Here is a 24382-nt window from a genome sequence, read left to right as displayed (position 1 = left end):
TGTGGCAAGCAACCAAGAATCAGTAATTAAAACTTGCCGGTTGAGGTTCAATTCACAAATGCCGTCTGGCATGTCAAACTCCAACATGGTCATTCATCTTAAACACATCTTAGCCACAAATCTGGGAGACATCATAATAAGCCAAATCCCAGTTTCTCCAGTTAATACCGTCGAAGGGACGCATGTAACGGGTCTGCTCTTCGTAGCGTCCGCTAGCTGTGCAAGACCGCAGGCATCTGAGGAGTCACCTCTCAGCTTGTGGCTACTTTTATTAGCTTCCCCCACACTGACCGGGCACCTGTTCCAGACAGATGGCTCCCGTGATTTTTTTACTTTTTGAGTGGAGGAGTAAAAGGAGAGGTGCTCAGGCAGAGGGCAGACATGAGGGCGATTGGGATCAGGGCCAGGGCCACATGGGTAAAGGGCACTTGGCTCCATCCTCGCAGAGCATTGATGGTAGTGGAGGACAGAGGTTTAGCAAAATAATTCTTGGTACGTATAACTATAAATGACACATTGACCACAGAGGAGGGTCCTTTTTGCACAAATTTTAGTGCTATTTCATAGTTAAATTGTGCAACTAAGTAAACAAAGGCATTATCTCCACATAAACATACATCACATTATTTATTAAGCAGATGCTTTGATCCAAAACGACACAAAATTGAGATGGCAGGGTCAGCCCATTTCGGGAACAATGGGGGTTAAGGCCTTTGCTCAAGGGCCCTCTGCTCACTCTGCCTACCGCAGAATTTGAACTAGCTGTCTTCTGATCACAGGCACAGACTCCGAGCCCGTAGAGCCGCATACTGATCACTGTGATTGTAATTTCCATGGAGTGGATGGCTCTAGCAGTGCACCTGCTCCCTCTTGACTAGCACACAGACAAGATGGCTATCAGTGAGGTGTGTAAGACGGCGCAGTCTGAACACATGGCAGCCTTGTTCTAACCAGGTACACCCTTCAAACCAGGAGCAAACAGAGCCTGTGAGTCACAAATCTGGGTGGAGAAGTGGAGGTTAACCTCAAAGGAGAGGATAAAGGGCGCAAGCCTGGGAGTGCCCTTTCACAGAAAGGTGGCCTATGGGCCCTGGGACAAGCTGTCATACTTGGGTTTTTCCAAACCTCACCGCCACCATATTTACAGGTGCATTTGCCAACTCTGCTACCATCAGGGATCCGGGAAGGGGATACCTTAAGTTGACTGCTAGTTAATACATATATGGACAAATATGGTAGTTCTGAAGTTTTGGAAAACCCATGTATAATAGCCTAAACAGAACAGAACCGTGACACAAAGCAAGTAAAAAGTCTAATATTTTCATTAAGTTTCTTCAAGTAGAAGGTGAAAATTACTTTTTTCATTGGGACAGCATAATAATCAGCATAAAGTAGACGTTTAACCAAAAACATTAAAAGAGTAATTTAACTGATATTTAGAGTCTTTGGCAGCTAAAACAATGTTTTTGTCTCTAACCACACCTTATCGGAGGCCACATTCCCCAGGTCCCTCTTCTCCTTTTCTATCCTCCTGGGGACCGTCAGTTCATAAGCAGACAGCCGAGAGGTCTGTGGGTGGTCCGCTCCTAGGCGAAACATAGATGAGGACCGTCAGGGTTGTCATTTAAACAGGAAATCATTGTCAGGGTGTCTACCAGCAGGAGTTCGGCTCAGCTCTGTGTAAGGGCTCGCGATTGGCCAGGTCATTCACACATATATGATGTACAGTACTGAGCAGAAGTCTCAGGCAGTCCAAAGAAATGTTCAAAGCTACTTATCTGGGTAGTAAGTGAACATTTTCTCAGAATAAAAAAAAAAAATAATAATAAAAAAAAAAAAAAAAAACACTTTAACATTAGAACATATGCAAATTAAGAGTAACAAACCTAGTAAAAATTTCTCCTGTTCGCCAAAAAGTTAATGATATCTAGTTGGATTGCTAGATGAACACCGATTCAATTCCCAAACCTCTCCTCAGGGGCACCTCAGCCATTCCATTAAGTTTCACCACCAGCTCACTTAATTAGTTTTAAAAGTTAATGAGATATTGGTTAGCTATACGAGGTGTGCTAGTGGTCGAATCAAAAATACATGGGTATATTGGACGGTTGCTGGAAATAATGGTGTGATTTTAGCGGAGGTTTTGAAATGGCTAAGCTAACACACTTTGACAGGTATAATAGCATAGTTTTAGACCAACATAAAAATCTAAACATTTCCTTTGGCTGCCTAAGACTTTTGCACAGTGCTGTAGGGGCGAATCACTCCGCCTGGATTTCTTGACTAATGACCGCTTCCACCCAAACTTCAAAGAATCATTACTTAATTTGAAATATACTAGATATCGCTCCCCCCCCCCCCCCCATCGCTGAGGTATTTACAGCAGCCTCTCACTCATCAGATACCTGAAGAAGCATCTGGCCCTCCTACTGACATGGTTATCAATTAAAAGAAAAACGGAAGCCAAAAGTAAAGGAGCGACACAGCCAGCCAAAGGTCAAGGTTATAATGCTCATATTCTTTATTTAAACTGACTGCAATATAATGAAATTCTAGCACCAGAAAATGTTTATTAAAAATGCGTGCCAGAAATGGGAAAGCAACTCCTAATGATTACAACTCCTAATGTTGAGGTTATTTTTAACCCTAAGTCTCAAGTCGCAAGACCTCAGTCGCAAAAATGTCCGTCTGTGACTTTCCAAATATTGTTGACTGTTGGAAATAAAATGTGAGCTAATTTTCTGTACCTGAAACAAAGAGCTGGAGATGTGGGATGCACCCTTTGCTTATTTACGTTATGCTCGCCATTTTGTTTTTTTAATTATCATAAAACTAATACCGTTGGCAAGTACACAGTGCTAGCTTACAATATCCCTCTTTCTAAGTCTAATGAATTATTACCAGGTGACTCTTGGCAAATGGCAAAATTTATACAGAAGGCAACGCAGGCCGACTAAACACTATGCTTTACTGAAGATACACTTAATAGTTTTTATGCATCATTCTATTTTGACAAAAAAAAATGTTTAAAGCAAAGTAATTTAGAAAGTCAAGCATAACTAAGCAATGGCATTTCCAATAAATGCACATTAAAACATGAATGACAGAACACAGCCATCAATATACGCACCACATGCTATCTGTCCTGTGAAGGTTGCGGGCAGATGTGTCATGCGACGAGACAACTTTTGCAGTATCTGATATACTTCCGCATTCTAACTGCATGATATAATAACCAGAACGAGAAAAGATAACTACTGGAAGTTTCCCAGAAAGGGATTTTTTTTTTCTTTAATATAAAAGGTTTTTGTAAATACACGTGTACATGTTGGCTCACCAACCATGGGAGGGGCCATAGGGGTCGGGTGCGATGTGATCTGGGCGGCGGCCAAAGGTAGGGACCTTGGCGGTCCGATCCTCGGCTACAGAAGCTAGCTCTAGGGACATGGAATGTCACCTTTCTGATGGGGAAGGAGCCTGAGCTGGTGCGCGAGGTTGTGAAGTTCCGGTTAAATATAGTCGGACTCACCTCGACGCACGGCTTGGGCTCTGGAACCAGTCTCCTTGAGGGGGGTTGGACCCTTTTCCACTCTGGAGTTGCCCACGGGGAGAGGCGCCGAGCGGGAGTGGGCATACTTATTATACTTATATGTGCACTTGGCACCAGGACACCCTAGGCCGCAGTTCGATGATCGACTTTGTATGTAGTCGTGTCGTCGGACTTGAGGCCGCATGTCTTGGACACTCGGGTGAGGAGAGGGGCGGAGCTGTCAACCGATCACTACCTGGTGGTGGGTTGGCTCCGCTGGTGGGGGCAGAAGCCAGCCAGGCCTAGCAGGCCCAAGCGTATAGTGAGGGTCTGCTGGGAACGTCTGGCAGAATCCCCTGTCAGGGAGAGTTTCAACTCCTACCTCCGGCAGGACTTCTCCCATATCCCGGGGGAGGCGGGGGACAGAGTCCGAATGGGCCATGTTCCGTGCCTCCATTGTGGAGGCAGCTGACGGCGTAAGGTGGTCGGTGCCTGTCGCGGCGGCAATCCCCGAACCCGCTGGTGGACAGCGGTGGTAAGGGATGCCGTCAAGCTGAAGGAGTCCTATCGGGCCTTTTTGGCCTGTGGGACTCCAGACGCAGCTGACAGCTACCGGCAGGCCAAGCGGGATGCGGCTTTGGCGGTTGCTGAGGCAAAAACTCGGGTGTGGGAGGAGTTTGGCGAGGCCATGGAGAACGACTTTGAGGAGATTCTGGTCCACCATCCGGCGGCTCCAGGCGGGAAAGTGGTGCAGCATCAACACTATTTATGGTGGGGATGGTGCGCTGCTGACCTCAACTCAGGACATTTTGGGTCAGTGGAAGGAATACTTCGAAGACCTCCTCAATCCCACCGACACGCCTTCCGATATGGAAGCAAAGTGTGGGGACCTGGAGGTGGACTCGCCTATTTCTGGGGCGGAGGTCACTGAGGTGGTCAAAAAGCTCCTCGGTGGCCGGGCCCCGGGGGTGGATGAGATTCGCCCGGAGTTCCTCAAGGCTCTGGATGCTGTGGGGCTGTCCTGGCTGACACGCATCTGCGGCATCGCGTGGAAATCGGGGGCAGTGCCTCTGGACTGGCAGACTGGGGTGGTGGTCCCCCTCTTTAAGAAGGGGGACCAGAGGGTGTGCTCCAACTACAGGGGGATCACACTCCTCAGCATCCCTGGTAAGGTCTATTCAGGGGTCCTGGAGAGGAGGGTCCACCGGATTGTCGATCCTCGGATTCAGGAGGAGCAGTGTGGTATTCACCCTGGCCGTGGAACAGTGGACCAGCTCTATACTCTCAGCAGGGTTTTGGAGGGTTCATGGGAGTTTGCCCGACCAGTCTACATGTGTTTTGTGGACTTGGAGAGGGCATTCGACCGTGTCCCTCGGGGAGTCCTGTGGGGAGTGCTCCAGGAGTATGGGGTACCGGGCTTCCTTTTAAGGGTGGTTCGGTCCCTGTATGACCGGTGCCAGAGCCTGGTCCGCATAGGCGGCAATAAGTTGGACTTGTTTCCGGTGAGGGTTGGACTCCGTCAGGGCTGCCCTTTGTCACCGATTCTGTTCATAGCTTTAATGGACAGAATTTCTAGGCGCAGCCAGGGCGTTGAGGGTGTCCGGTTCGGTGACCTCAGGATTAGGTCTCTGCTTTTTGCAGATGATGTGGTTCTGTTGGCCTCATCGGACCGTGACCTTCAGCTCTCACTGGAGCAGTTTGCAGCCGAGTATGAAGCGGCTGGGACGAGAATCAGCACCTCCAAATCCGAGACCATGGTTCTCAGCCGGAAAAGGGTAGAATGCTCTCTCTGGGTTGGGGATGGGGTCCTCCCCCAAGTGGAGGAGTTTAAGTATCTCGGGATCTTGTTCACGAGTGGGGGAACGATGGAACGGGAGGTCGACAGGCGGATCGGTGCGGCTTCAGCAGTCATGCGGGCGCTGCATCGGTCTGTCATGGTGAAGAGAGAGCTGAGCCAAAAGGCAAAGCTCTCGATTTATCAGTCGATCTACGTTCCTACCCTCACCTATGGTCATGAGCTATGGGTAGTGACCGAAAGAACGAGATCGCGGGTGCAAGCGGCCGAAATGAGTTTCCTCCGCAGGGTGGCTGGGCTCTCCCTTAGAGATAGGGTGAGGAGCTGAGTCATTCGGGAGGGATCAGAGCAGAGCCGCTGCTCCTCCGCATCGAGAGGAGCCAGATGAGGTGGCTTGGGCATCTGATTAGGATGCCTCCTGGACGCCTCCCTGGTGAGGTGTTCCGGGCATGTCCCACTGGGAGGAGGCCCCGGGGAAGACCCAGGACACGCTGGAGAGACTATGTTTCCTGGCTGGCCTGGGAACGCCTCGGGATCCCCCCAGAGGAGCTGGATGAAGTAGCCGGGGAGAGGGAAGTCTGGGCTTCCCTGCTGAGACTGCTGCCCCCACGACCCAACCCCGGATTAAGCGGAAGATGATGGATGGATGGATGGATGGATGTTGGCATTGCACCTTATTATCAAAACTGAAATTACAGTGAGCTTATTCATAAACAAGAGATAAGAACAAAGATTTCCGGTATAGGTTTTACCAATAATATCCTAGTAAGCTACAGTATAAGCTAGCATTTCATCCCTTTTATTTGGATCGAAACCGCATAAATGCTGAAATGTTCACAGTGACCTTCGATCATTCGCGTTTCATGTTCATTAATGATTTTAGTAGCTGTAAATCGTATCTTATCGTTAACACATATTACAGCTTCCATAAGCCCAATAGGATATATAACATTGCTCGCTTCGCAAATTATCAAATAAAGTAGTTATTACGTGACGGTACAAGTGAAAGAGATTTGAAGTGCTCCAACAAGGTATTCTCTTTCGCGACTTTAATCATGCCATAAGTTTAATTAATATCCCGGTTAAAAGCTCTTTAACAGCCGAGAACCACGACTATAAATCATAGGATTGGGCGCGCACAGCCCCAGAACCGCGCGCTTACGGAGACTCTGTAGATGTAGCCGCGAAAAGTGAATCTCAGTAAAAATAGCAAGGCGTTTGCGATATATGTTAGTGGAGTTAATATGTCTGTCCATTTTAAATACTGTCTACATTAGCTGGTGTCATTCAACCATGAAAGTTTCTCTTTTGGAGAACCTAAAAACCTGTGTTCTCTAAATAAGTTTACGGTAATCACCGATCTACACTCACAGCTTATTCATTGTCTATTCATTTACTAAGAAGATCTGGGAGGAGAGTACATTAGATCTCCAAATAACATTTTAATATCCGTGTTAGGTAAATAACTCCTATTAATTTCACTTGGGTGTGTTTTCATGTGTTAGTCACTTCTCTGTTTTTAATGTTTCCAAAACCACCAGCGTTATTGCACAGATTTATCAGGAAACATCATCGGATCGTAGCAATAGTTCCTATATCGGATTAAGTTACACTGAACCACAGCCAGCAGTTGTCCACTTGTGCCGATGTTGACTTTGGTTTTTAGATGTTGTGCTACCAGTCTAAAAAGGCACAATTCTGTAATATAAGTAATAAGTCAAGTTTGTGTTTTCATGCGAATAACTTGCGCATAGTGCGCTTTCACATCAATAATTAATTATAAGGTTGCATTTCGGTTACAAGCGAAAATGGGGTTTAAAACAGCTGCGCTGCTTGGACCCCCTAATTTTGAGTGGATCGGCCACAGAATGTCATTCAGTACTAACAAGAACTAACAGGAATAAAGAGTGTTATGCGTAAAGACTCAAGCCTGGGAGCCTGCTCTAGATTTCCAGTCAGTCAGTCGAAGCAGACCCGTCTGACAGGCTGCGGGAGACGGCGCACTTACTTCCTAGTGCGCACAGTAAGCAGAGAGCGCACAGCACCCGGAGGTTCATGTTCATAAGATCCACAAGCAGTCGCCGGAGACGCTTTTCTTCGCTTTATTTCCCTGATCCAGCCGTCGCCTCCCAGTACCCCAGCGCCTCCTCAACATAACGCTGGCTACCTTGTACACCGCAGGTACCTCCAGAAATCAGACATGCTGGAGCTAAACAGTTTCTAACTGACCGTCTAAGATATTTGTCCTCAATCCGAGGTGGATTTAACCGTGTTGATCACTCCCACGTGATGACAGCGGTAAGCTTTGCCTTGCCACGGTGAAATCTATCTCTCCAGGCTGCCGGCACTTAACCATTCACTTTAACTTAGAAATAGAGAGCGGACTGCGCATGCGTTAGGAGCAAACCTGAGCGTGCCATTAACTCTTTTGGTAACCAAACATGACGTCCGGCTGTCCGCTCGGCGTTTGCGGTAAGAGGCGTCCGCCTGTCCCTGCGTTACGCTCCTTAGTCTAGGCATAAATACCATTATCGTTATATGTTTTTCCCCACGTGTCCGGGTGTTAATGCGCCAGTTTGCGAAATAGTACCATCCCTTGCAGACCTATTCCGGTAGCATAGATGAGTGGAAATTCCTAGTACTCATACAGAAGCGTACTAATGACAAAAAAAGAAATGAACATACGAACTTGCTTTAATATTTAAACACTACATGCGTATGCTAGAGAATGGCTGCCGGCTCTGTTGTATGTATGTAGTTCATCGTTTATGCCTTAGATTATAGAGCCAGTGGCCCTGATTATTATATAGATGCGTATGTATAGATTTCTGAAAGCATTACTTGTGTTTTTATAAGTAGGAGGATACAAAGATATATTCATACGAAGCCTTGTAAATTGGACTACATAATATATTTGAATAATTTGACCAGTAAATGTTTAATACTGTTAACCACTGATGGAAAGCTAGGATTATCGGTAACGCACTTGGCCAACTCCACTGTCATACACTACTTTGTGCTAACGATTGTTTATAGGGGCTGTATCCGTGATGACTAACAAAAACAGCATAGACTTAGTGCGCATCAAATGATGACAAATCCAGCAAATCGGAAATGTCATTTTAACGTAATGACTCTTTTAAAAATCTATGTAAATAGTGTTTTATTTCAATGAGGACATTCACATATATGAAGCTGAGCACTAAGATTGCTAACCAGCTTCATGCTCATGTTCTGTAATGAGGACGTACGCATTTGGTACTTGTAGGGTGGCTTTCTGATCGTTTAGTCTGCTACGTCTCCCGATTTTGCGGAACTCTCAGTTCCGCGGATCACGTGACTCAGAGTAGAGGAAACGATGGCTGACTACGCCATAAACAGCACACACGTCCCTAGAGCTTTATTTGGACGCAGGAGATGTATCATCACCAGTCTTTATCTTGTCCTCATGATTAAACTTGCGTAAAGTACTACACAACAGTCTAGGATAGTGACGTGTCTTTCGGCATGCGTATCAGTCAGGATGGCCGAGCGGTCTAAGGCGCTGCGTTCAGGTCGCAGTCTCCCCTGGAGGCGTGGGTTCGAATCCCACTTCTGACAAGTACTTTTTTTTTTTCGCATCTCGTCATGGATTTCTTGTCTGGATTTTACTGTCTTATATTTTACGTGATTTATATATTTATTTTATTGAATATGATTTGCAGTAGAGTAAGGGGTACATCTTGAGATTTTGGGCCCTCCGAACCAGACCAATTCAATCACGTTCAACATATTTTAGGGCCCCTGAATCCTGAGTAGTGTTGTGACCCAGGACATGATTTGTCATGTATTATCATATCCAGACCAAATCCCCCCTCATGCTCAAAAAAAAAAAACACACACACTGACTTGAATATACTGTACTTAACTGTCTATATAAACACTCATGTTAAATTATGCAAAAGTTTTTTCTTTGAGGTATATAATGAATCTAGCAGCACATCACCTTCAAGTACTGGTACATATTAGGGGAATAAATCATTGTCCCCAAGGCAATTCGATTATGGTTATTTAGGGGTCAGTACTTTGAAACCTCTTATGAGTTAACAGTATTGGCAAGACTGACACAAGGTTGAAGGTCAGATCACATTCAGCATCAAAATGTGAATTTGCGAACCTCATCACAGTACTGAACTGAATCAAACGGTTATACTTGAAAATTAGCACTAGTACTCAAAACAATGATATGTATAGTCAGAAAAGTATATCAGAAAACTTTATATAAGCACAAATGAAGACAAAATCTTTTGCCGCTTCTAACTTCATACATGCATTTTTTTTAACAGAAGACACAGTGGAGAAGATTTTAAATGGCGAAGGTCTAGAGGTGAAAGAATTTGACTCTTCCCCTGAACAGGTTCATGCAGTGGTCTTAAGGAAGACTGTCTGTTACATTGTCTGCGCCGTCATCTTCAATGCAAAGGTAAGAGTTACAGTACATTTTTGCCATGTAAGGGCAGTGACTCAGTGACACTAACATTCCTGTTACTTTAACATGGAGCGTCAGTTACTTAAAAGTTAAATAGAACTTTATGTCTAGAATGTGCAGAAATGAAGTAAAACCTGACAAAGTACAGAATACAATGTACATAATCAAGATCAGCAGTTGTAATTGGTATTCAGTCCTTTACGTTGTTAGTATGTACTATTACCCTGTGTGGTTTGCATAGCTTATCATTTTATATTGTAAAGTTCTCAGGTCAAAGTCACAATGTTAATGAAAAACCAGAATAGCAGTCATATCTCCCTGTAGACCAAAGCAAATGTTCCTCTACTATACCAGATGATTGTAGGAATACAAAGAATTTTGCCATTCCTTTGAGGAATGTCAAAACACTGGATTGCAAGGTTCTATACAGTTTGGAGCTCATATCTCTTGTATGGACATAATATCCATTGGAGGGCAGTGTATCTGGGAAATTCACGGGTAGCCTTGCCTACTAAATTTTTAGTGGATGCTTCTGTATTTGTGCCGAAAACAATGTTATCTATATTTAAAAGTTGATCCATAATTTAGAAAAGGCATTATGTAGAAATTGTGTGGGGTATAAAGAGTGTCACGACTTCAGGACTGGGCCTCCTGCCCCTGCCGGGTGTTTGTAGAGTTTGTATGTTTCTCCAATGTCATGTTTGCTTCCTCTAGGTACTCCAGTTTACTAGAATACCTCAATGACACACTGTTAGATGACTCAGGTCCTCTAAATTGCCCATAATTAATGCTTGTGTGACTCTGCAATGCATTGACACCCCATCCAGGGTGTACCCTAGCCTTGTGGCTTATGCTGCCTGTGATAGCCTCCAGGTCACCCTGAAACTCTGACGAGGATTCGCAGCTGGACGATGGATAGGATGGGATTCATGGTGGGATGGCTAAAGCACTATACTAAGTTCCCAAAAGAGCTGTAACCTGCAAAAGCTACTTAGGGCAAAAGCATTTTCCAGGCAACTGTGTAATGAGATGTGATGAACGGTTGTATTGTCTGCGCACCACTGCTCTTTGGCTTTGAAGGATGAGGTGCTGATGGTGCAGGAATCCAAACCGGAGTGCTACAAACGCTGGTACTTACCAGCGGGCCGCATGGAAAAGGCAGAGAACATCATAGAGGCCATGGTCAGAGAGGTTAAGGAGGAGTCCGGCCTGGAATGCCAGCCAATCACCTTGCTTCTGATTGAAGAGCAGGGCTCACAGTGGATCAGATTCACCTTCTTGGCAGAAGCAACAGGTTGGGCTGCATTGACGGTTTTCTGCATGAGGCGCTAATTTAAAGGCATTCGTCTGTAATACATTAATGCCATTTTATGTTCAGGATCTTTGGGTCTTAAAATGAGGGCTCTCATTAATATGACTATGCATCCAGGAGGCTCCCTGAAGACAGAAGCAGAAGCTGATGCAGAGTCAATCCAGGCTCAGTGGTGGGACAGGGAAACGCCCCTGCCACTCAGGACGAATGACATCCTGTGCCTGATAGACGCCGGCGTGAAGTACAGGGAGAAGCCTCGGTTTACGCCAATGCTGCCTGTCGACCTCCCCTGCCACGTCATCTGCCAGAGACTGTTACTCGTATTTCGTGACCCCGACGGAGAGCTCTGGATTCTGCTGAGCCGCGAGGACGATCCCCGCGTCCCCGTCGCCGTGTGCGGCCGGAAGTACTCGCTGACATGGGCTGTGCGCAGGCTGGCGCGGGAGTGCATGCCGTCCTCAGCGGGCCTCAACCTCAAACCCTGGGGCATCCTGGGAGTGCAGCATAACGGCAGGATGCCCGGCACGACAGATGGGATCTGTTTCAACATGCTGGCGTCGGTGGAGCAGAGTGCCGACGGTGGCGAAGCCGGCCACCCCCCATTGCTAGAGAATCCCAGATTTCTGTGGCACAAGGTAGTCAGTCCTAATATAAAAGAGAAGATTAGTCAGCGACTGACATCACGGTCTGTACTTCCCATGTACAGCCTTTATTAACATTGGCATTCATTGGCCTGAATGCTTTCCAGTTTCCCAAAGCTATCATGCGGTAGTAACAATAAGGCCATAGGGGAGGGGTAGGATGCTGTTTTCCTTTAGAGATACAGGGTCTAGTTTTTTTCCTTCTACCTCACTATTATTATCTGAAATATGTATCATAAAAAGAAATCCGTTTTTAATATCGGGTGATATCTGAAAACCAGCATACCTGGTGGAAATCTGACTGTTACCTAACCCTGCAGGAAGAAGTGAAGACTGTAAAAGCACAGCTCCATATATTTATAATATAATTAGACTTCAGATACACAAACTGCAATATAACACAAAACAGAATTAAGTCTGCAACTTGTAAGTGGACTGATATATACACACACAAATCAAAATTTACCTTTTATAAACTGTTACCGACATGCAATAGAAAAGGCACGAGTTAGTTATGAGATACTGTTTTTATCACATATAATTTATATATCCATCCATCCATTTTCCAAACCGCTTATCCTACTGGGTCACGGGGGGTCGGGAGCCTATCCCGGAAGCAATGGGCACGAGGCAGGGAACAACCCAGGATGTGGGGCCAGCCCATTACAGGGCGCACTCACACGCCACTCCTATGGGCAATTCGGTAACTCCAATTAGCCTTAGCATGTTTTTGGACCGTGGGGGGAAACTAGAGTACCCGGAAAAAACCCCACGACAACACGGGGAGAACATGCAAACTCCACACACGTGTGACCCATGCGGAGACTCGAACCCGGGTCCCAGAGGTGTGAGGCAACAGTGCTAACCACTGCACCACCATGTAATGTGCACCACAATGTAATCTTCACCCTTCAGTTTAACTATTAGTAAAGAGTAAACAAGCTGGTATTTTATAATGCAACATAAATGCAGTATGCGACGAAAGCATGAAGAATTACCTCCAGGACATAACCATTCACTATTGTGGTGAAAACCTTGCTTACCTCAGCCAGGGAACTTCCCCATAACTTCAGGTAAAATAGCCACTTGCATTAGGTTAGTGAAGCAAGCTTTCATCACTAGGAGAAAATAGATTTAAAGCAGCAACACAATTCATACTATGTAAGCCATTACACAATCTCAATTTAGGTTTGCTGTATTGCCCTTCTAACTGCATGCTGGCTGCAGATGATGGGGCCCCATCTTGGCACGCCTGCACTGACTTCAGCTCGTTAAGTATACTTGCATGGATGGGTCAATGCAAAAGAAATGACCAAACTGTATAATAAAGGATTATATACAACAATTAGCCTGAAAAGCACCCTATTTACAAGAATATATTTTCATTGTTTTGAAAGTTAAATCAATAAAGATCTGGCAAATGTCTTATTTTAACTACTTTGGTGTGTATGACTTATTTTTAAATATATTGCAGCTGTCAGTTGAGACCGTAGACAGACCAAGAGTGAAGCAGAATAAAAAGAACGTCACTGGGTGTTTAATGTTCAAACAGAACTTTAAGAACTCTACAGCAAACCGCCCATATCTGTTCATCGTGACCAACAGATGGCAGGATGGAAGCATTTTGTCCATATTAAAAGAAAAGAACTTTCCAAAAATAAAGCACCTTATTTTACACCCACTGACTTTTCACAAAGTAAATATCACCTGGGTAAGTTATTTCAACATAAATAGTAAATATTAAGACAGATAAAGATAAAACAAAATTTACATAAGATAGATGATCGAAACAAAACCCAAGACTGTTTACATGAAGTCCAAAAAAACAACAGAAGATTATTTAAGTATTGGCATACTGATTCCTGTTCCATTAATCACCGGACAGAAATGTGCCATGACTATAGTCTTCTCCAAAAAAAGTTTGTTGAATCCAGTTAAATTGTCACACGCTGATTGGGGCACTTTAATAATCACACAGCATCCTTAGGCTTTGTGTGCCCATGGTTTACTACAGTCAGTAAAAGCTAGTGAGAACCAGAGATGAAGAGGACAGAGTCAGAGATCTTCCATGGGAAGTTTGACAAATACTATTGCTGCCAGTTCCTTGCAGAATTCTTCCAGGACTATAACCCCTTTCAGCAGGGTCACATGATCCATTCTGAAAGTTACAAAAAACACAATTCTTATTCAAAAGGAGGTTCGAAGAACATCGTACATAATTACTGGAATTCCTTAAGCCCACTTACTGAATTTGAGTTAAATACAAACTAAATTCCAATGAATTCCTTACAGTGACTCGGGCTCCAGTGACATCAGCTGCTTTCTGACATGGACAAGCTTCTCGCTGAAATTTGGGATATGCTGGATCCTCTGCATCAAATCTCCTATCACCTACAGGAAGTTGGGATCGAGCCAGTAGACAGCATGAGTGTGGTACATAACCAGGTTGCAAGAAAGTAAGACACCAACACAAAATGGGAAGAGGGACAAATAGAAACAAACAAAAACTAAACAAAAAGACAATGAATGAAGAATTCTCTCGCAGATTTACTAGTGACGAATTTTATGATTTTGAAAATAACTGGTAATAGATATTGTCTGATCTGCAACAGCTCTACAGGAAGGATTAATATAATTAGGAAAATAAATTTAGTTTAGTCTTGTTTATGTTTGCATATTGGATGGGATGGACTCACCCTGATAAGAACAGAGAAGAGGGAGCGGCTTCCGGTGGCCAGGCTGATATAAGGATTGAGCAGGTATTCGTGCAGGTGAGGGTGGGGAAATGAGGCGAGCCTGGACAGCACTGACGTCACCTGCAGGTTCAGCTCATATGGCTGAGGGACAAGTAAGAGAAGAGATGAGGACTCGGCGCACACGTCCGAACGTGTGGCGTTTTCCGGGCCTGACAGGTTACCTGCTCTAGGATTTGGGCGATCCTGTCAAAAAGTACTTTGAGGAAGTGCCCTTCGTAGAAGCAGGAATCCAGGGGAGTCACCTCTGGAGGCTGGAGGAATGTCGGCCATCCCCAGTTCAGTGAGATCTCTCTGCAGTCTTTAAACTGGGAAGGCATACACAGGAGAGCGCCACATGGAGAAGCGTAAGCTGACAGCCCTGCTGAAACACAGCCTGACACTAGTTATCACACAAGACTCACCATTTCATGTGCATCGTGAACGTAGGTGTCACATCCCGCTCCCTGGACATACCGAGATGTTTTCGCCTCTTGTGGGACCAGGCAGAGAAAGCTGCAACACAATGCACATCTATTCACCACACACAATCCATGTTCTTGGCTCTTCTTCTCGACCAACTGACAGTGCACCTAAGCTTACACAAACATTTATCAATAATGTCGTATACGGCAGGGAATTATGATATAGTGATATTTGATCAGCTGGTCGCATTTTTTAAGATGTAGGATGGCCTTTTGTTATTCCTTTGGGGTACTTAACTGGTATTTCTCCATGAAATATCAGGTAGTATAAATTTGTGCAGCATAAGATATAATGTAAGGTGGCAGGAACAATTTTAAAGGTACCTGTTCACAATGTCTGCCGCTTGGGACTGTCCGCCAGGCTCCCCCTGGCCACGCTGCTGGGGGGGTAGGGACACCAGCGTCTCCAGATGGTTGAAGTTGCCTTCAGAGTCCATGTCCGTGAAGAAAGGGTCCTCCTCAAACTCCCTGCTCAGACAGTGAGAACAGTCAACGCAAGTCTAACCAGTGACCTGCGCTGCTCTGATCTGGCTGGGTAACAGCTTGTCGTCATGACCGAAGGCAGTCCCCAGGTTACGAACGAGATCCAGTCACCAAGTCTGTCTTCAAGTCAAATTTGTAGGCAAGTTGAAAAAATAATAATACAGATCTTAATAATAATAATAATAATAATTATTATTATATGGTACCATTCTGTACCTGAAGCCAACAACTGCTGAAGCCACGCAAAAGTCGTGCATGAGTTTATCACTAACCACTACGTTTGACGCAAATGTTTAATACAACAGACTTAACGGCAGTCCGTTCGTAAGTACGAGTTGTCTGTAAATTGAACGTTCTTAAGCCAGGGACTGCCTGTACCAGTACCACACTACTACACTAATATGTTAATTGTTGACCCTATAAGCCTTATGCAGCCATCCCATCTAATTTCATCATCATCCCACAGATGGGAGGGGGGGGCATTGGTGCTATGGACAGTAAGGGAGCACACACACGGACTCCTCGAGGGGCTCGGCGTCGCCAGGCTGCCGCTCTTCGCCCCCTCCAGCTCCCGCGGGGGCAATGTAACCACGTCTCTCCAAGTTCCTTAGGGCGAGGTTGAACACCACGTGCTCATTTGGTTTCTGCAGGAGTTCCTCAAACAGCCTCAAGGTGGCAATACTGATCTGACGGGAACAGAGAGCAGCTTTCAGTCTCCACATTTTGTACCGTATCCATCCATCCATCCATCCATCCATCCATCCATCCATCCATCAAAAAGGGGTGCAGGAAGCACAAGGGAAGAGAAAGAGGACACCCTGGATGGGACGTCAGTCTATTTAGATGGAATTACACTTAAAAAGTTCTTTCTGGGGGCGGCATGGTGGTGCAGTGGTTAGCACTGTTGCCTCACACCTCTGGGACCCAGGTTCGAGTCTCCGCCTGGGTCACATGTGTGCAGAGTTTGCATGTTCTCCCCATGTTGTCGTGGGGTTTCCTCCGGGTGCTCCGGTTTCCCCCCACAGTCCAAAAACATGCTGAGGCTAATTGGAGTTGCTAAATTGCCCATAGGAGTGCATGTGTGTGTGAATGGTGTGAGTGCGCCCTGCGATGGGCTGGCCCCCCATCCTGGGTTGTTCCCTGCCCCATGCCCATTGCTTCCGGGATAGGCTCCGGACCCCCTGCGACCCAGTAGGATAAGCGGTTTGGAAAATGGATGGATGGAAGTTCTTTCTGTTCATTGCTAAACACTCTAAGTAAAAAAAATAAAGTACATGTACTTTGAACAGAGAGTGCACTTCTGAAGAACTTCCTAAAAAAAAATCAAAAGATGACGTATACAGCTCCTATAAACTGATAACATTAACAGTTTTGAAAAATGTTAACAGCAGCCACAGGGATTCCTGGTCTATGTGTTCAGCCTGTAAAACAACATTCCTGCATCACGAGACTTAGATTACAGAGCAGAATTCCTTCAATGGCCCCTCTGCAGTTTCTCCATAAATCCTTGATGCAATGCAAAGGTAAACATTAGTCAAGAAAAGACAAACGGAGCAGACTAGGAATTGTATTAAAATGTTGATTACTGGCCATGATCCAGATCACAGGAAATTAAGTTATTTGGTAACAGAAAGTAAGAAACTTTTCATACAGATTTCCTTTCCATGTTGATAAATCAGTTTCAGCACCAGAAATATATATCCATGAAAAATTAAAAAAGGATTGAATTTAGATGTAGGAATGACTGATTTGCGCATGTATGTCTTTCTTATAAACATTATAAATGGCATAAAATGCTATAAACACCAAAGACAAATTAGACCCATATTATTTTAGCACATCCTAGTCACTCCACAATCTTCCATAACAAAAAACAGCCCCAGCCATCAAAGAACTATTAGCATCTACCTCATGACTGCAGAATGTTTGTGCTTATTTAACACTCAGTTTGTAACACTGAGGATTTAAAACTGTTTTCCACATTTTTAAAATGTTTTTTTACAAGACGAATGCTGGCATTGCATCCTCGCCGGCTGATTCTAGACAGAAGAAGTCTTCTACCTCCACAATGCCAGTGGCAGAGGGGGCTATGGAGGCCAGAGGCCCGGATGATAGCATACCTCGTCAGAGATGTGGTTACAGTTTTCGATGAGTTGCCGGCGTAGGACTGGGGCATCTGGGTCAACTTGGCGCTCGCAACTCCTCTGGCTGCCCAGGATGAAGTAGAGCAGCTCCTCCAGGAGGGTGGGAGCGCTAACGTGGTGCAGAATGCGGGAGAGCAGGGCCATGTGCAACAGCACGCCTGCTTCTGACCTGTGGGAGACAAACGTGGCCTCATCACCTCCATGCGAAAGCAGGCTCCAGCCCAGGGAACATGCTAGAGTTGGACACTTACACCTGGAGCAACTGGGGCTGCACCACAGCGATGAGCCACTGATGGTGAATGACTTTAGCCAATTTGATCGACAACGTCTGAAAAAGGCAAGAGAATCAATGAAATGCTGCACCCAGGAAATGTTTTCCTTTTAGGCAGAATTGGTTTTCTGTTCACTGGGGCTATAACATATTGAGCATGTCAAGCTAACAAAGGGAACAATAATGGCCCTTTGACTTGATTCACACTCACTTCCCACCTCATGGCATCACTCACCCTTGGTGCCTCATTGACCAAGTGGTTGCAGAAGTCCAGCCAAGCTAAAAAGGCTTCCAGCTGCTCCCTACCAGGAACCGAGCTGGACTCCTCCGAAGTCTTGGGGGAACACTGAACTCTGCGTACACACCAATACAGCCGTAAGAAATTCTTAAGTTTGTTAAGAAGGCTGAATTTGCAGAAGTTTCTTAAGGTGTTCAGTAACATCCGTGATCCAGGCATACCATGCTATGATCTGGCTGTACCATGGCAATATCCAGGCATACTGTACTAAGGTCCGGCTGTTTCACACCAATATAGAGGCATACCATGCTATGATCTGACTGTACCATGCCAATATCCAGGCATACTGTACTAAGGTCCGGCTGTTTCACACCAATATCCAGGGGTACTGTGCTAATCCCACGGGTAATCATTCATTACTACTAAACAGCGAGAGTCATGTTTTGGAGAAACAGCTACTCAACATCCATAGAGAGAAAACAAGACTCTGTTTCTACAATGTCCAGGCAAAGTTAAAGCAGGGCGTAATAGCATGACTGAACCCAGTACCATCTATCCAACTTCTAACCAATCATCCTGTTCAGAATCACGGGGGGCCTGCATGCGCATCCGAATGAAAAACAATCCGCAAATCATTTCAAAGGTTCTTTAACCCCACAGAAAGCCTGGAGGTTCATACTGAGGAGACAAATCCACACTTACCTCCACTGAACGTCAGGGCAGCTGTGAACATTGACGGGCTCCAGGGACAACGGGATAGAGCTGTAAAGCTCACTGAGCCTCCCTGCCACCATCTCGCACACCGGTGTTTTCTGCACCAGGCACTCTGCCGTCTCCTCCTTCGGTATGGCCAACAGCAACGACAAGCCTTCACAGGCTCTTAATGCAACTTTGCTTTTCTGATAACAGGGAAACACAGAAGGGAATCATTCCACAAACTTCACTTCTCAGACTATTCAGCTCCACAATGAATCTTATCGTCTCATCTGGATTGAACTGTCAGTCATTGGCCATTTGTGCATTATATTTCTGTTATGTCTTACTGCATTCACTGTTGATTCTCGTATTTATACATTTGTCTAATGTCTCTATATAGCGCTGTTTGCACTTTTATGCTGGTCCCCTTGCAATCTTCCATGGAATAACTATCTTTCCATGTTTCCATATCTTTTCCTACGTTCCCCTTTTTTAACCACACTGTCCACCCACAGTCCAACCCTACCCCTCATTTTCCTAAATTCCCCTTTTTCAACCACACTGCCCCCCTGGATGTATAAGGGATAGATGTGAAGGTCACTGGACATGGCTTCACATACCTGGCTTTTTGTTAAGAACAGTAAAGCATGGATCAGCTTCTTGTCCTCCGGGGTCTGACTAGGGGATCTGCAGGGGCTGCTGGGATATCTGCTGTCATTCTGATGTCCAGGAGGCATTTTTTCTGCATTGGGGGTTTCGCTGTCCCCCTGCTGAACCTCATTTCCCGATGAAGAGCATGACCTTCTACCAGGTTCCTCTGTCTTAATCTTTAGAACACACAACAATGGAAGAAACTAACCATACAATACAATAAATAACCCAATAAACAATACATGATGTTGCCAGTTAACGGCAAGCCTCACAGATGTTACTGAACACCTTAAGAAACTTCGGCAAATTCTGCCTTCTCAACAAACTTAAGTAACTCAGTTTATTAATCAAAGGAAAAACATTTGGCTGTAAGCAGCATTCAGTAACCAGCTGTTTTTTTATTGCGCCTTCATTAAATCACGTCAGTTCTGTTGCCTAGTGTTTACAACATGCCAATTTAATATACTATCTGCCAGATTGTATAGAGGAAAAAAGAAAAACAGTCTGATAAGCCATTCCATTTCAAAAGTTAAATTCATAAAATACCCCAAGAATGTAGTTGAGCACATAAGGATCCTGTTTCAGTCTTGAGCAAATGGCAAAGAGGAACTGGGCCTCCTCCTTTTCAGTCTGTGACCCTGTCTGTGCACAGAGGCAAATCAGCTTCTGAGGAGACAAGAAACAGCCCTGATTCAATTAGCCGCAAGTGGTTTGTCCAGGGCTAGGCAACCCTGATCCTGGAGTGCCAGTGTCCAGCAGCTTTTCTATCCTACCGGCTGGACACCGGTCCTCCGGGGTCAAGGTTGCCTACCACTAGATTTGACTGAGATGTCTTCATTTAAAGGTGACTTAATACCTCTTAGATATCAAAAAGTAAGCAGTGTTAACTGCAGTTTATGAAATATATACATTACAATGCAAGTGCCTTAGGCCAACAAAGGAAGCAGTTTAAAGCTACAGCTCGGGAAAAAATTAAGAGACCACACTATATTAAAAAAATCTAGTAAAATAATAATAAAAAAAAATCTGCATTTTTAAGTCCTGATTCAACCCTGGTTCTGTTAGAACGCTACACTAAACAGCAGGTTACTTGCAGGTTCAAAATATCTGTATGATAACACAAAAAACATTTTTATTGCTTTCAGCCATATATTTTAATTCTGTTTTTAGTCTTGCAGTCTTCACATAAATCTCAGGTTTATACAAAAGAGACCACTCTGTATTTAAAAAAAAATCTGTGCTTTTATTTAAATCCCGGTTCTGCTGAGCAGCAGGTTGCTTTCAGGTAAAAAAAATTCTAAGACAGCGGTACACAAGAAAGAATGAAGATGAAGCAGGAGACACTGGGAACGACCGAAAACCAGCCAGGTAAAGGGCGGAGGTGACATTCTAATGCCAGAGATGACCGTCAACATGTCCAACAGTGCAGGTGTCAAACGCACTGCTAGCACAGTTCGTATCAGGGTCCTAGAAGCAGGATTGAAGTCCCATAACGTAAGGAAGCAGCTCTTCATTAAGGGGAAACAGAGAAGAGTCAGGCTGCAGTTTGCAAAAAAAAATAAAAAATCTCTTAAAGTCTCATTTTTTTCCAGAGCTGTATTTATCGGTATAGTCATGCATGTTTCAGAAAAATACATTTTAACATTAGAAAAAAATACAAAGAGTAATACAATTTATAAAGGTAGGAGAACTTTATTTCTGTACTATACTGCACATCATTTAAAAATGACGGGTTGAAGAGTAAGTGCCTAAGTTATTAATCTGCACATATAGCCTGGTTAACATATATAAAAATAACATTAATTCAATATAATCAAAATAAAATTTCCTGTAAGATGATGATGATGCAAACGGGTGACGACACACACCCCCCCCTACCTGGACTGGCCTGTAAACATTGATAATGTGAAGCAGTGGCTGCTGGATCTGTGTCAGAATCTTGGTGAAGAAAGCAAGAACCTGCTGGATCATCCCTGGAGGGTACTGTGCAGAAAGGAAGACAACCAACATTAGATAAAGGGAGAGAGAACCACAAATGAAAGACCACCTTAGACCCTATCACTCTATACCCTTGCATAAAATGACGGCTTCTAAATGGATAACATGGTATCTCCCAGCAGTCATGTACATGTACAACAGAGTCATGTCTCAACATCCTTTTGCAGTTTGTGTATGTCTGAGGTACCTCAGCTTTGCCTAAAGTGCAAAGTGTCTCCAAAATCTTGTGCTGCAGCAGGTACTCCATGCAGGGCCCCGTTTCCTGTGATTCCTGCTGCTTCTCCTCAAAGACCAAGATATCAAGCATCTGTCTGAGTCGCCAGGGGATATCAGTCTCCTTTACAGGAATCAGGTCATCTAGAAGAGGATCTCAGTGCACTTAGAGCCCTTAAAGCGGCCACCCAGGGCATTTTCCAAGAAGTCTTGCTATTTGACAGTTAAGGACTGATGAAAAGCAGTAAACAACCAACAAAAAAAAAGCATAACCTTGGGGAGATGCTGACTTCACTACAGCAACGCCAGTACCAACAGACCAGTGTTTAATCTAGAGTAAGCCTGTGTAATTTGATGACGTTATCAATAATCGACGATAACAGACAAGTAACCTGGTATTGGTATCTGACGAACCAGCGACTATTGCTTAATTTTTATGCTACACGAAACAATATGATAAAAATAGAAATATATTTGACACGGCTTCCGGTTTGGCCGTCTAGCTCATTATAACGCATTAAAAAAAATTGCCATTATTTTTTTTAACCCCTTATAGACTTCTAACAGAATTTTTAATGTTTGTGCTAAATGTATTCATTTACCAGTAGTAAACATCATGTAGTCCTAATTCAGAGGTTTATCTATGAGAGGGTAAGACCATGAAATACTGTGCATGGATTAGTGAAGGCATTTCGTCATATAATCGCAAATAACTATACATCATAAATAAAGCAAAAACCGTGCATAGGTTTGTGAATGGACATATCAAACCACAGAATACAGGTCATTTTAACAAGTATCCTGCTGACAGCACGGAATGAGTAATGTTACTATATTTTTAAATAAAAACCCTCGTCAATATACTACAGAATATCACACAGAACACATGCGTGTTAACCTTTAATAGCTCATGACTTGTACGACCTCTTTGCAACGTGCCCACCACCCGTAATGTATGCTGAAGTTTCAAAAAAGGAAAGAAAAACTACATACGTCCCTACATTTCATACTGTCCGGCCATCAGGGGGTGTACAACTTGATCGCTTTTTGTTTCAAGTTTTTCATTACATTACTTTGGTCTAGTTGACAAAAACTAGGAAAACAGGTAGATGTCGTGTAACTTAATATTAACTCACCGGTGGTTTCGATGTAATAGTTGGTGATCCCTTTCCAATGCTCGACAAAGGAGTCCTGTAAATTTACCGACGGCTCCCTCTGAAACGCAAAATGATATATATATCATATATATTTAAACTGATATAATTTCGTAAACATCGGTAAACACACAAGGCGCACAAATAATGCATAATTCAACGTGCGATGCGCATGTTCCTCGTTCCTTGCTAACATTAAACAATAATAGGTAAAACGTGAATAATGTATGCAGAGTGTTCATCCGGACTGGATCCCGTGTAGACGCTCATGTTTAGGGTAGGACAGTGCTCCGGCGCCCAGTTGCAAACTTTAGGAATATGAAAAAAACAACCATCATATCCATAGACAGCTGCTGCATTAAGCTATTTTCCCCATATCTACGTAATGACGCACGAAAAAAGACGATATAACTTGTATAACATCGATTATATTCCTAAAGATCCCTTCCTCTTGAAACATGTAAACAATCCGGCTTGTGCGCTCACGTACACAAACAAGGAGCGGCTTCAACCTGTTGAATAAGTATAATAAAGCTGATAATTGCCAGCGTGACAGTTCTACATTTCATAAACCGGAGGAACGTAGACAAATAAAAAGTGACGCGCGACAATAAATAGGTAAAAAAAAAAGTTAAAGTTAGATAAAGCGCTAAGCAGCAGGCCTCGGCTGCGATCCCCGAACTAAAGTTACGGCCGGCCACCGTCAGACGTCGGTGTTCCATTCTCACTTACAGTTTCTAACGCCTGCTGGAAGAGCGTCGTAAGTTTATTAAACATGTCCATCTTGAGCCGTATTCTAACTTTTTCGATGTCTATGTGTCACATGCATTTATTTTCACAGTATCCTAACGCTCTATTAGTATGTAAAACATTTTAAAAAGTAAGAAGTTAGTCAGTCCATGTTGGGACGCAAGTGTCCCGATAGCGAAGTCAGTGGGAGCTGACGGAAGATGAAAGGGGGCGTGTCTTAGGAGCGGTGCCGACCAACCGCAGAATAGCGTTAAAATAAGAATATTTCTTTGATGATTTTAACCAGTTCAGTAAAACTGTGTGCATCTCAGACAATAATATCAATAATTGCGTTGCTGATGTTGTTAAATTAAACGTTGTTATGTATTTATTAGTGAAATGTGGTCCAACGACAATTATGTGCAACATTACCTGAATTCCTTGGGCAATGAGCATGATTATTGAAAAGGAAGTGGATCATATGAAGTGCCCAACACACTACAGTATGTCTATCAGTCACTCGTTTATTGAACAAATACATATGTGAATAAATTAGTTATCCTTTGACAGTTATCTGTACTTCATCCGTGTAATATTAGTCAAGAGAATTCATTCAAATACCTTTTATATATTCCCAAAACCAAGGCACTCATTATATTACATACCGTACGGTAAAAAAAATAAAAAATCACTTCGGCTGTGTCAATAAAAGTCCATAAAAGTTCATAAAAACATTTCAAGTTTAAAGAAAACGTTTTTATAGTTGGCAACTGTTACACAAATATAAACATTTAAATATATGTTTTATGTATATTATTTTCCCCTGGAATTTACATTCATTCT

The 24382-nt window shown here is 44.0% G+C and overlaps 3 protein-coding genes and 1 non-coding gene across 8 annotated transcripts in view; 2 read left to right on the top strand and 2 right to left on the bottom strand.

Annotated features, from left to right (window-relative positions):
- The window catches only part of adam9 (ADAM metallopeptidase domain 9), a 30777-nt gene extending 23105 nt beyond the window's left edge, over positions 1 to 7672 (bottom strand). The window contains exons 1-2 of one of the 3 annotated variants that reach the window (XM_048979390.1): positions 7333 to 7672; positions 1483 to 1586 (exon numbers count right to left, since the gene is read on the bottom strand). In XM_048979390.1, the coding sequence (XP_048835347.1) occupies positions 1483 to 1586; positions 7333 to 7387 (159 nt within the window). In that variant the 5' untranslated portion in view covers positions 7388 to 7672. Of the gene's footprint in view, positions 1 to 1482; positions 1587 to 3529; positions 4838 to 7332 lie in introns of those variants that run through there. The other 2 variants (XM_048979382.1, XM_048979372.1) reach the window with 2 other exon arrangements.
- Positions 7673 to 7710: 38 nt separating this feature from the next.
- nudt18 (nudix (nucleoside diphosphate linked moiety X)-type motif 18) lies at positions 7711 to 13182 on the top strand. The gene is made up of 4 exons (XM_048979433.1): positions 7711 to 7796; positions 9650 to 9786; positions 10873 to 11086; positions 11222 to 13182. Exons 1-4 carry the CDS (start codon positions 7766 to 7768, stop codon positions 11818 to 11820), a joined length of 981 nt encoding a protein of 326 aa, XP_048835390.1. The 5' UTR covers positions 7711 to 7765; the 3' UTR covers positions 11821 to 13182.
- On the top strand, positions 8842 to 8924 carry trnal-cag (transfer RNA leucine (anticodon CAG)). The gene has a single exon. It is a non-coding gene; the product is annotated as a tRNA-Leu (tRNA).
- A 78-nt stretch (positions 13183 to 13260) lies between the features above and the next one.
- Positions 13261 to 23746, bottom strand: fhip2b (FHF complex subunit HOOK interacting protein 2B). Of its 3 annotated transcripts, none has more exons than XM_048979401.1 (17): positions 23543 to 23746; positions 22793 to 22871; positions 21631 to 21800; positions 21324 to 21428; positions 19992 to 20111; positions 19415 to 19621; positions 18801 to 18997; positions 18096 to 18213; positions 17841 to 17917; positions 17566 to 17758; positions 15959 to 16131; positions 15287 to 15430; positions 14903 to 14993; positions 14663 to 14806; positions 14442 to 14582; positions 14036 to 14136; positions 13261 to 13903 (listed from the first exon to the last, which is right to left on the bottom strand). In XM_048979401.1, the coding sequence occupies exons 1-17, from the start codon at positions 23591 to 23593 to the stop codon at positions 13801 to 13803; spliced, it is 2214 nt and encodes a 737-aa protein (XP_048835358.1). In that variant the 5' UTR covers positions 23594 to 23746; the 3' UTR covers positions 13261 to 13800. The 3 variants fall into 3 exon arrangements, with proteins under 3 accessions (XP_048835358.1, XP_048835368.1, XP_048835378.1); XM_048979411.1 differs by having other exon boundaries at positions 21631 to 21726; positions 23543 to 23594; XM_048979421.1 differs by having other exon boundaries at positions 21631 to 21723; positions 23543 to 23560.
- Between the last annotated feature and the right edge of the window lie 636 nt (positions 23747 to 24382).

This window comes from Brienomyrus brachyistius, chromosome 2 (assembly GCF_023856365.1).
Source record: "Brienomyrus brachyistius isolate T26 chromosome 2, BBRACH_0.4, whole genome shotgun sequence".
NCBI classification, from domain to species: Eukaryota; Metazoa; Chordata; class Actinopteri; order Osteoglossiformes; family Mormyridae; genus Brienomyrus; species Brienomyrus brachyistius.
Note: the sequence above shows the minus strand (reverse complement) of the source record. Positions and strands in the feature narration are given on the sequence as shown.

Bases quoted from the DNA above. Each gene is read 5' to 3' on its own strand.
- fhip2b (XM_048979401.1), bottom strand. From the start codon at position 23,593: ATGGACATGTTTAATAAACTTACGACGCTCTTCCAGCAGGCGTTAGAA. The intron at 18,998-19,414 runs GTATGTGAAGCC...CCCTGTTATCAG, and splicing joins TGTTCTTAACAAAAAGCCAG to AAAAGCAAAGTTGCATTAAG. The intron at 18,214-18,800 runs GTAAGTGTGGAT...GTGTGTACGCAG, and splicing joins TGCCCTGACGTTCAGTGGAG to AGTTCAGTGTTCCCCCAAGA.
- nudt18 (XM_048979433.1), top strand. From the start codon at position 7,766: ATGACGTCCGGCTGTCCGCTCGGCGTTTGCG. The intron at 7,797-9,649 runs GTAAGAGGCGTC...TTTTTTTAACAG, and splicing joins CTGTCCGCTCGGCGTTTGCG to AAGACACAGTGGAGAAGATT. The intron at 9,787-10,872 runs GTAAGAGTTACA...TTGGCTTTGAAG, and splicing joins CCGTCATCTTCAATGCAAAG to GATGAGGTGCTGATGGTGCA.